Genomic DNA, 12,474 nt, shown 5'->3' with positions numbered 1-12,474 from the left:
CTGAATAAATTTATTGTTAAACTAAAATTCAAATCAAACTCCATAAATGAGACCATATAATTTGAATTAGGTACTATCTATAATTCATGACATTTAACTAATCTTTGTATAATCTCCTAGGCCAGTGATTCTCAAATCTGGGACTGTTAGGCCCCTGGGGGCATTTGGCAATGAGTAGAGACATTCTGACTGTTATAACTATAGGAGGAATTCTACAGATACCTAGTGGGTAGGGACCAGGAATACTGCTGAATATCCAACAGTACACATAACAGTCTTCTTCTGTCCTAACAAAGAATTATGTAGCTCAAAATGTCAATAGTGCTGAGATCGAGAAACCCTATCAGTACTGTTATTGACATTGCAAAGAAGTGGGCTTGCTTATTTATTTATTTATTTATTTATTTATTTATTTATTTATTTATTTATTTATTTTTAGAAGTGGGCTTTTTTAAATGCCCCATGAATATGTTACAGTTTCTCAAAATTTAAGAATATATGTGAAAAACAATAAATAGAAATAGACTGGAAAGAACTATTTCCATTGAAATGTATTTAAAAGTAAAATGAGGGGCACCTGGGTGGCTCTGTGGTTGAGTGTCTACCTTTGGCTCAGGTCATGATCCTGGGGTTGTGGGACGAAGTCGCGCATCATGTTCCCTATAGGGAGCCTGGTTCTCCCTCTGCCTATGTCTCTGCCTCTCTCTTGTGTCTCTCATGAATAAATAAATAAATAAAATCTTAAAAAAAAAAAAAAAAGTAAAGTGACTTGAGAAATTTCCTCTTGGTTTATTAGCATTCTGTATACCAGAATATTCAGGTGAGTATCTCTATCATATTGGTGGACGTCCATTGGACCTGATGGCGCTGGATAGACGACAGTCATAACATGTAGTAGGTGGCTGCTGAGTATCAAATAGTTTAGGATCTTATCCAATCTAGATTTCAAATCAGTATTTTTAGGACATATAGTATATGGTGCTTGTGGTTTAACATTTCTGATTTTATTATTTTCTAAAGGGTAGCAAGAGTTAGTCCAATGTTAGCATTTCAGAAAACCTGAAAAACTTTATTATCTAGTAAGATCCAGAACTTACTATCTGAGAAGATCAGCAAAATTGTAATGAAAAATAGCACAGAATCAAGACAAGTTTTAAGCATTTTTATTCATTGAGTATTTTGTGACAGTGGTCAAATTATATTTAATCTTGCTGATTTTATCTCATGTATAAATGAGTATAAAATACTCTGTACATGGGGGGGAATCCCTGGGTAGCTCAGCGGTTTGGCGCCTGCCTTCGACCCAGGGTGTGATCCTGGAGTCCCGGGATCGAGTCCCATGTCGGGCTCCCTGCATGGAGCCTGCTTCTCCCTCTGCCTGTGTCTCTGCCTCTCTCTCTCTCTCTCTCTCTGTCTCATGAATAAATAAATAAAATCTTTAAAAAAAATACTCTGTACATGCTAAGAAAGATAGTAGAAACCATTCTAACTCAATAATAAAAAGACAAGCCAATTAGGAAATGGGCAAAGCCCATTTGCAGCAATGTGGATGAATCTTGAAGGCATTTGCTAAGTGAAAGAAGTCAGATAAAGACAAATAACTGTATGATAACCCTTAAATATGGAATCTAAAAAAGCCAAATTCATAGAAACAGTAGTATGGTGGTTACCAGGGGCTGGAAGGTAAGGGCATGGGGACATGTTGGTCAAAGTGTACCAATTTCCAGTTATGAGATGAGTAAGTTCTGGGGATCTAATATACAGTATGGTGATTATGGTTAATAGTACTCTATTTAAAAAAAATACTGAATTTACATACTTGAAAGTTTCTAAGAGAGTAAATCTTAAATGTTCTCATCAGAAAAAAGAAATGGTAATTATTTGACATGATGGAGGTGCCAGGTAATGTTATGGTGGTAATAACTGTGCAGTATTTAAGTGTGTCAAATCAATATGTTGTATACCTTAAACTTGCAAAATATTATGTGTCGATCATATCTCAGTAAAGCTGGGGGGAAAATGGCCAAAGGATTGAATGGACATTTCTCCAAAGAAGACATACAGTGGACAGTGAGTGAATTGTGTGAATGTAAGCTTCTTGAGGGCAGGAATCAAGTCTTAGTAAATAGCTTTATTTTCCATAGATAGTGCTTAATATTAAGTCTTAGTAGATGTTTCAAATAACATATTTTAAATGTTTTTGAATTACTGTTTTAATTCTATTCTTTCAGATCTATCAGATCTATTCAAAGCGATCTGCTGAGGATATTTATAAAATACTGACATCCTACAAGGCTAATTACCTAATTGTAGAGGATGCTATCTGCAATGAGGTGGGAACCATGAGAGGCTGTAGGGTGAAAGATTTATTAGACATTGCAAATGGCCACGTAAGTAACCACTTGAGAGGTTAAATCTCTTTGAGAAAAAGACATTTTAACTTTTACTCTTCAAACTTATTTTTGGGACTTAACTAAGAATATAATTAAAAGTGATATAGCAGCGTGGGGGGGGGGAGCATTAAAAGTAGTTTGAAGTATTTTTTTCAATGTACAAAAGAAAATTTGGGCATTTTTGCAGAAAAAAATGTTACCAATACCTGGATTCCTTATTCATTGCCTATACTTTGTTTGTATTCCACATTTATGTACAAAAGATGGCATAATTTGATTTGAATAATGATTTTATTTTAGCTTATTATAATCTAAAGAGCAGCTGGTTGCATTGTTACATTATGTTGAGAATTTTCTGATAATTTGATTTATAGCTAGAAAAATTGCTTACTAAATCATCACAGTCCCTATTATCCACAAAAATTAGTGTATTCAGAGCTCCTTTGGTTTTTAGGATTTAGCTATATTTTAACTTTTCATTGACTTCGGCTATTTGACCAAACCTTTTTACTTCTCAGCCTGTAATGCATATATTATATATCTGGCAGCTAAAAAGAGGAGTTTATATATCTGGTAATTAGTGTTATCTGGAATGGGTGCCTTTACTCCTGGGAAGTTGCAGTTGGACGACCTTAGAATTTCAGTTGGCCATTTTGAGTTGATATGCATGTTCTATTCAGGTAGCAACCAAGATTTTTTTTCTGTCTCTTCCTAAATAATAAGCTCTTTCTCTTATTGTCCCAGACCAGTTTGGAGGTGAGAAATTAGTTTTTATGATTTCCACCTTTGTCTTTCCTCATGACCCCTTAATTCTGGAAAATAAGTGTATTCTGTTTTCTGCTTCATGTATTTTGAATTTCCTCTTTTTGGTACTTGATATCTGTGATCTTTGGCCTAATGGGTGACACCCTGGAATTTTATTAAACATCAGGTATTCAATAATTACTGCTGTGTTGCTGCCAGCTGTCTGGAGCCTTTTAATTCTGATCTTGGCTATCTTTCTGTTCCGTTTTAAAGATCAAATTACTTCTTGCATATAATACCAGGCACGGACTTAAAGCTACTTCATTTTTTTATTCTAAAAGATGGTTCTCTGACATTTTTCCTCGGCATTAGGAGAATGTTTAACATTTTAGTATAGAAAACCCTTCAAACTAGTTAAGCTGTCTTAGTGAACATCATTAAGGTGAGAATATAAAGATTTTCACTGGATAAGTCACAAAAACTTGATTACTAGATAATTGTGAGTCATTTCTACATTAGAAGAGTTTGAATATATATTAAGAATGTGTCCATTTCTCAGTCTTAGTAGGCTCCATGATAAGTTAGAGGAATGATAATGAACTAGGGAGACAGTCTTCTATATTTGAGGATTTTTATATCTTTTTGAAAATTGGAAACACTTTTTACTGATTTCTCAATTTCAGTGAGAAGCTGAAGAGTTTAATGGAAATGATAACTCTCTTAATAAAGTGGGTTCTAGGGTTGCTCAACAATGTAAGATCATCTTAGTCCATGTATAGCAATAATATATTTTTTATATCAATAAGTCACTTGTACATTGTATTTCTCTTATAAACTTAGTAGCTTTTTTAATATCGTGTTTCATATCTTTCGCTAGGTGGTTTGTGAAGAAGGTGACAAGTTAACCTACTCAAAATATGGGCGATTTTGTCATGAGGTCAAAATTAACTATTCTCCATATGTGAATTATTTCACTAGAGTATACTGGAACAGATCCTACTTTGTGTATAAAATCAACACTGTGATATCCTTTCAGTCTTGAAAGATAGCAGAGCCTTCATTTCAAAGACTTACATCACTTGAAGTAAAATGTGATTTTCTTCTTACCTACAAGGTGTCTTTTAGAAATCAGAGAATGGACGTTTGAAATGTTGCTGCTGCTTTTTCCCTCTTTGCTATTAACTGGATCCAGAGTTCTGTGGGGTATAGAACATCAGGCATTACTGTCCTTTGGTAAAATGTCACATCTACCACTCTGTAATATTCTGGTCAGATGTTTTCCTTATCGTTACATGGTCTTTAAAGACTTTATCTTCTCATTATCTTCTCAACTATTATAAAATTGTCCTTATAAATCTTCATTCTGTCATAACATAGGTCTTGAATTTGAGTATGTTCAATGTCAGAGTATATTTCTCAAACATAACATTTAATAAATATGTCATTTAATGTCATATAATTATAGACTAGAAGGAAGGATCTCTTCTTACCCTCAAGGCAGTTCTGAAGGTATTTCATGGTTTATAATAGAATTGAAATGTTAAAATAAAAACCAATTTAAATGTTAGCTGAAACTATGTGACATTTAAATTAAAATTTATAAATTGTGTAAAGGAATGTGATTTGATGGATATACACATAAAGATATATCCAGATTTTCCATGATACTGCTCATCATCTGCTGCTTATATAACCATGCACTTTCTTAGTAAAATATAGTACATGATATTGCATTTTATTATTTTACAACTATTAAGTGGTTAGCTTTTTTCACTTATGCTCATAAATTTAATATCAATTTAATCATGATAAAACAGTAACTCTTGTTACCTAAATATTTTTAAAACAGACATTTAAAAGAATGTTGTTCAGGTTTTTGAAAGATATGGAATGGGATATACAGCCTATTCACATTTTCTACTGAAGTATTAAGTGAAAAATTAAATCTTCACAAGAATAAGAATATTCTGACATTAGTGACTAAAATGACAAACTAAAATGAACAATTTCTGGGGAGAAATGGGCTGATGCTATTAAACATATTTCTGAAAAAAAAAAAAACATTTCTGCATACAGATCTGTTTATTATAAAACACAAATGCTATTATTTAAGAAACAATGGTACAGTCTTCAACATTAAGAACAAAATGACAATTTTAATAAAATTCACAACCTAAACGCAACATTCCTTTAGGTTAAATGTTTTCATATTTTTAATCATTTATTAAAAGAAATTATTAAATGATTAGTTGGTCTGTATAAAGAGATTCAGGATAGATGTATCATTTTAATAAGATGGGATGCATGTTTAGTTTTACCTTATACATATGTTTAGTGAACAGATTTCTAAAATTTTCACTTGTTAGCGTGCTGTAAAATTGCATTTTCAGTACTCTGAATTAACTGCATTAGAAGGGAGCATCTTTTCATTATCTTTATTTTATTGTTATATATATATATCTTTGTTGTTTCGTTTTTAAGTAAAAAAGCACAAGCATTCTTAAGCTCTAGGATGCTTTGCTTTTTTGGAGCCTCATAATTGTTTGATGGCAGTGTCATATATCTAATGCACTAGTTTTATTTGTTCTCATTTCATGCTTTATATAATTTGTAACAGTTATATTAACATAGTTGAAGGTAGGGCATATCAGGTTATCTATACATTTTAATAGTGAGTCACTAGTATTTAGCTTCAAGCCTTATGAAAATATTACTGTGGTTACCTGAGTACACAGTGAATAGTTACCTGGTGGTCCTTGTGATCAGAGCATGTAAAACAATGCAATTTCAAAGTCAGCTTGCATATTTTGAAAGGGAAATAGAATAACATAAATAGCATGAAATATTTAATTGAATTTTTATTGATTTATATTATCAATTATGCTGAGTTATTTTGTGTGTTTTTTGTTTTTGGCTTTTGACATATACATACTAATAAGTTTCTTTTCCTTCTGTCAACTTTTTAAAATAGATTTGGAGAAACTTACTTTTTTAAATGATAAATTTTTTAGTCAGCATCAGTTGAAAAGGAAAATGTAAGGTTTATTATAGAAGTAACAATACTGGATATAAGAAATTAGCTTACTTGCTCCTATTTTAACTGTAGTTAAAACAGTAGCAGTAGAAAACTTTGAGTGAGGAGCATTTAATTAATTTCTTTGCTTATTTGTAGGGTAATAAATGATTTAAAGTTTTGCAAGTAATTCCATTTGGGTAACTTACAGTTGATTTAACAATAAAAATCTATGAAAGGAAACAAAGTGTATGGTTTTAGGATGGAAGCAGTTTCTCAAAGAAATACAAAACATACTTTGCCCTTGATGTTGCAAAAGCATTGAAATAAGTGCCTTAACTTTTGTTTACTTATTGTTCAAAAATTACTATTGACTTTTTTCTTTTCTGTAAGAAGATTTTGATATCTTTTTCCTCATCATTAAGCACAGAGAAAGACTCCTCACTATGATATTTTCAGTATTAACTTTATTTCATTAATAAGCAAATCTTTGGTAAGGGTCCCAAGGGGATTTCTAGCCTGCTAAATTAATTTATTTAGCTTCCCAAATGCCAGTCTAACAAATAAATATTGATAAGGTGTATGGTATTGACTCTGTGCTGGTTTATGTTTTTTTCCAACTTTGAGACCTGTAACTTGGTGCTTTTTGTTAGACTATCCCGGTATCACAGCCTTGGGAGTATGCATTGTACTTCAGAACTAACTTTTTTTCTTCATTTCTTTTTGAGTACATAGATGGCATGTTTCTTCAGGACATTAACCCAAACCACCAGTAGCCTCACTGTTGTGGCGCTCTTACATGTACTCCAGGTTGATTCAAGGAAGAGCAGAAATGGAGGTCAAAGTGTGTTACATGTTGGGGCTGGAAAATATGCTTTAAAACAGTAGGTTATTAATTTCTTGAAGGGCACAGTGAACAGCCATCTTACTCATCTGTTTTGTTTTTGGAAAACCACTTGTTTTTTGGCCCTTTCTATTTTTGAACTGTTAAAACATTTTATTGCCTTTAGTGTGTAGATAAAAGTAGTGCCTCTCTTTATAAAATTGATGGGATTTCTAAAAGTTGTATGTAAGTTGATCTTTTTGGTAAATTTATTTTAAGTGCATGAATATTTAAAAATCACGTGTTACAAATTATTCTGTATATTTAAGAACCTTTTGTAAAGCAAGGAACTACTTCATAATTTATATCCCAATATATGCTCTCATTTGTCCACTTTTAAAAATATATAGTCTCTATTGTTGCTATTTGTTAATAGTTTTAGATCACGACATGTATTAAAATCACAACTTTAAAAAGTTGCAAGTGAAATTGAACAATTTCTTCTTAATATAATAGCTCATTATTAACCTTTTGAATGTTTAGAGTTTAATATTTTAAAATTAGATTTGAAAATCACAAAGAATATATTTTATTCAACTATTTTCCGCCCATTAAGTTTTCTATACATTATACCTACTTGTTTTCTGTAATAAAAAAGGGTTATTTAAACACCAGATTTGGCGAATTTAGCAAAAAGTCCTCTTTCAATCATTTGCTTATGTCCCTTAGAATTTGTAACATTTTACTCTTGGCTTATGAAATCCTAAGTGCAGTTCTATGAGAGATACAGTGAACATCTGACCACTATATTTAGTGGAATAATGGTATCAGATAGAAAAATGCATTCCAAACTTCTAGTTTGAGATATCTCATAAACAACTTCTTAATATTTTAAGTTGGTAGCTTTGTACAGCTATTTAGCAAAGATGAATACAGCTGCTATTATGTATGTTGACTTCTGAATCATATCGCTAACAATGTATAACAGATTAAATGTGTTCCTCCTGTACTAAAGTTACATCTTTCCAAAAGAATAAAAGTTAATTTCAATAAATATAAATCCTTTAAAAGAGTTGGGTTATAAAGTAGTTTACTTCAGATTTTGTAACATTAAATGTACTTTTATCAAGAATGAAATTATTTATTTCATGCTTAATTACACTCCTTGTTTTGTTTCTATAATAAAACTTTTTAGAATTTTAAGTTGTCTTTCATTTATGTGTATCTTTTTTGTTATAGCTTTAATGAGACATAACTTATATACTATTTAATTCACTCATTTAAAGTGTACAGTTCAACAGTTTTTAGTATATTGAGTTGTGCAGTTATCACCACAATTAACTTTAGAACATTTTTAGCACCACAGAAAGAAACCCCATACCTTTTGGCTGTCACCCTAAACCACTCTATCCTTAGGCAACTCTTACTAATATACTCTCTGTCTCTGTATTTGCCTATTCTGGACATTCCACGTAGATGGACTGGACATTCCATATAGATGGAATCATGATATATGGTCTTTGGTGACTGGCTTCTTTATTTAGCATAAGGTTTTCAAAATTCATTCATGTTGTTTTAAGTATCCCTTTATTGCCAAATAACATTCCACTGTATGGATGTACCACATTTTGTTTATCTGTTTATCAATTGGTGGATGTTTGGGTTTCCACTTTCTGGCTATTACAAACAGTCCTTACTATGAACACTTGTGTACAAATTTTGGGGTGGTATAGGTTTTCTTTTTTCTTGAGTATATATCTAGGAGTAGAATGATAAACTGCTTACATCCACTAGGATGGCTGTGATCAAGGAGCAAGGTAATGAGCAAGTGTTGGCAAGGAGAGGGAGAAGTTGGAAAGCTCATACATTGCTGCAGGGATTGTTAAAGTGGTACAGCCGTTTTGAGAACCAGTCTGGCAGTTCCTCAGTTACCACGGTTTGTAGAACCCAGAAATTCTACTCAAGAGTTGGATGCTCAACCAACTGAGCTACCCACGTGTCCCGATGGAGCATTTTTACTATGTGTTTGAAGTAGATCTTACATTGAAGTAGATCTACAAGTATCCTACTTGTAGTTTGTTGAGCTTCTCGGTTACATACATTAAGAATTTTCTTTAAATCAAATTTGCAACTATTCATATTCCTGTTGTACTTACGGTGGTGTGTTTAATGCTGACCCACATTTCCCTGAGGCTCTGTTCACTTTTCATTTTTTTCCTCTTTGTCCTTTGAATTGCATAACCTCTATCAATTGCATAACCTCCATCAATCTGTCTTCAAGTTTGCTAATTTTGTCGGTTCAAATCTACTTCTGAGACTCTCTGAATTTCCATTTGGGTGTCTGTGTGTGTGTGTGTGTGTGCCTGTACCACTATTCTCTCTGTTGATGTTCTCTATAGTAACTGTGGGTACCCCCTGGAGCTTGTTATTATAGTTGGCTTATTTGCTGAGCTTCGGCTGAACTATTTTAGTGATGTCTGTTTCCTCCACACTATGGAGCCTCTGATGTTGGTCCTCAGACACCACCACCCTGAGCAGATACACGGTCACCCCGGGGTGACTGTGGTTTTAGCAGGGCCCGGACCGTCCCTTTCCTTGGTCTTACGCAGCTGTGAAACTCTACTAGTCATATCTCCAGCTTGTTGTATTGGTTTTTTTTTTTTTTAAAGGTTTTATTTATTCATGAGAGACACACAGAGGAGAGAGAGGCAGAGACACAGGCAGAGGGAGAAGCAGGCTCCATGCAGGGAGACAGACATGGGACTTGATCCTGGGTCTCCAGGATCATGCCCTGGGCTGAAGGCAGCGCTAAACCGCTGAGCCACCAGGGCTGCCCCGTTGTATTGTTTTCAAGATCTCCTGAGGCATGAATTGCTCCACAACCTGATCCAATTAAATCCTGTCTCCTTTGAAGGGGTAGTTTGGTAGTAGTTGGGAGAAGGGAGAGCAAATGACTATGGTTTGTCCTAATGCCAAGAGGGCTCTTTGCTGTCTCTTTCCTTGCTTCTTAATTGCTTTCCACCAAAATCTTTGTTGTTTGGAATACCCTTAAGCTTGAACTTCCCTGCACTCTTTCAAACAAAGACGGTTCTTTTGGAGATAGCTGTGGAGCTCTCTGTTGTACGTCCTGGTTTTCTCTGGGCAAAAATCACTGAGCCACAGCGCCGGAGCTGGCACTGGGGGCAGTTGTGTGTCTACACGGCATTCCTAATTTAGGAGCAGGCTTCTGGGTGGAGATGATAGCCTCTGTGGTCTTGACATGGCTCTCCCAATCCGGAACCTTCACCCTCCGAGTCGGCTGGGGTGACAATGACCAGTGTGCCATGCCTAAGATAGAGTCTCTACTCTTTTAAAAAAAATTAATTTTTAAAGATATTATTTATTCATTCATAAAAGACAGAAAGGGAGGCCATGGGAGAGGTAGGCTTGTCGCAGAGCAGGGAGTGGGATCCCAGGACCCTGGGATCCTGACGTGAGCCGGAGGCAGACCCGAAATGGAATGAGCCGCCCAGGTGCCCAGAGTCTCTACTCCTAACCTGGGGGCTGGTTGTGATGAGAGAAAAACTCTTTAAAATCCCAGTGTACAAGGGAAACCACTCTTGAGGTCTTTTTAAGTCAACCTGATTGTATATAAACTTTGTTGGAACCGAAAGCCTGACTTGTGGCCCAGCACATGTGCATGGCACATCTGCTTCCAGAATGAGTAGCGGAAAGGAAAAGCGCGTTACCCCTGAGATGGCTGTGCCTCCGTGTCCCCAGGCCCTGCGTTCCTTTACGATAGAACCTGAGTCCTGCCTGTCCGCTAATCTACAATCCATGAGCTTTTACAAGATGCGAAAAGGTACCTTGCCCTGTGAAAACTCTTCGTTTCCCAGAACACTTTTTTTTTTTAAGACTTTAAGTAATTTCGAGCATGGGGCTCGAACCCACAACCCCGAGATCAAGTCACAAGCTGCCCTGAGCCCGCCAGGCGCCCTCAGATCACTTTGTTCCCTGTGAAGAGTGTTTCCTGGTCTGCTGTCGGGCGTGGGCTGGAATAACACTCCTTTTTTCCCTTTTAGAGCTCGCAGGAGGTTTGTTCGAGTTGTGCTGACAGGTGAGGAAGGGAACCCTCACCTTGGCCTCCCCTGGGGGCCGCGGAGTTGGGCGCCGCCTCCCGAGACCCCGGGGCCCTCAGCGGCCTGCACCCCAGGAGCCGCCCCCTCCCCAGGCCCTGCCAGGCCTCACCTAGCTTGGCGGAGCTCGCAGAATAAAGAGGTTTCGGGTTGCCTGTGCCCTTCGGTCAGTTCCCAGGGACTGTCAAGGGTTGTTCTTTGAGAAGATGATGGTCAGCAGGCCCGCTCCCCGGCGCTCCTCACACCAATCCAGGTGTGCCATGTGCCCTGGGCCCGAGAGGTCAAGGCCGCCTCCAGAGGTCAAGGCCGCCTTTAGAGGACAGAGCACATTGTGTTATTTATTTATTCATCAGAGACCTAGAGAGAGGCAGAGACCCAGGCAGAGGGAGAAGCAGGCTCCACGCAGGGAGCCCGACGGGGACTCGGGGGACTCGATCCCGGGACCCCGGGGTCACGCCCTGGGCCCAAGGCAGGTGCTCCACTGCTGAGCCCCCAGGTGGCCCTTTAGCCATCCTCTCAGTAGTTCCCAATTGGCTTTCTTTTTGGTAGTATTGGTAAGAAGTCGAATTCATGAAGAGTTATTACTTACCTGGAAACTATGACCAGGGCCGTTGAAATGAGGGGCTGGCTCCTTGTCAGTCTGATAAACGAAATGTCAAGGCAATGAGGACTGTGCTCGGGGAACCGCTGCAAATATGCCATTATGATCCTATTGGTGGTTTTTATGATCACAGTGACAAAACACAGTGACATCAGGATAATGTTTACCTCCTGCCGCTCGTCCTCTCTCTCTGTCTCAAATAAAAATCTTTATTTTTAGAAAATTTTTAAATGATTTTATTTGTTTGACAGAGAGAGAGAGAGAGAGAGAGAGCACGCAGAGGGAGGGGCCGAAGGAGTAATATTCTTTGAATATTACATTAGAAATTAATTCTGCAAAAGTTAACCCTAAGGGTGGGCGTGTTAAATGAAATCTAAGTATATTGGATGAAGTAACTAGCAACACCAGTGAATCCATCAGAGACAGGCTCCACATTGGTTACAGGGTTTCTGATCTCTAGTATTTCTCTCCTTTTTTTCCTTAGGGTTTCTATCTCTCTGCTTACACTGCTCACCTGTTCTTGCAGGCTGTCTATCCATTAGAGCCCTTAGCATACAAATCATAGTTGGGGTTTTTCCTTTAAAAATGTTATTTATTTATTTATTCACGAGAGACACACAGAGAGAGGCAGAGACACAGGCAGAGGGAGAGGTAGGCTCCACACAGGGAGCCCATCGTGGGACTCGATGGATCCGGACCCCGGGGTCACGCCCTGGGCGGAAGGGAGGTGCTAAACTCCTGACCCACCCAGGCACCCAGGGCAGGATTCTTTTTATAATTGTGAG

General features: G+C 36.8%; 1 protein-coding gene across 5 annotated transcripts in view; it reads left to right on the top strand.

Annotated features, from left to right (window-relative positions):
• Positions 1-8,176, top strand: part of DPY19L4 (dpy-19 like 4) — a 60,509-nt gene extending 52,333 nt beyond the window's left edge. For all 5 annotated transcript variants that reach the window (XM_072734306.1, XM_072734304.1, XM_072734305.1 and 2 more), the window contains 2 exons: positions 2,232-2,390; positions 4,015-8,176. In XM_072734306.1, the coding sequence (XP_072590407.1) occupies positions 2,232-2,390; positions 4,015-4,179 (324 nt within the window). In that variant the 3' untranslated portion in view covers positions 4,180-8,176. The remainder of the gene's footprint in view (positions 1-2,231; positions 2,391-4,014) is intronic.
• The last annotated feature ends 4,298 nt before the right edge of the window (positions 8,177-12,474 follow it).

Source organism: Vulpes vulpes, chromosome 13, assembly GCF_048418805.1.
Source record: "Vulpes vulpes isolate BD-2025 chromosome 13, VulVul3, whole genome shotgun sequence".
NCBI lineage: Eukaryota > Metazoa > Chordata > Mammalia > Carnivora > Canidae > Vulpes > Vulpes vulpes.
Note: the sequence above shows the minus strand (reverse complement) of the source record. Positions and strands in the feature narration are given on the sequence as shown.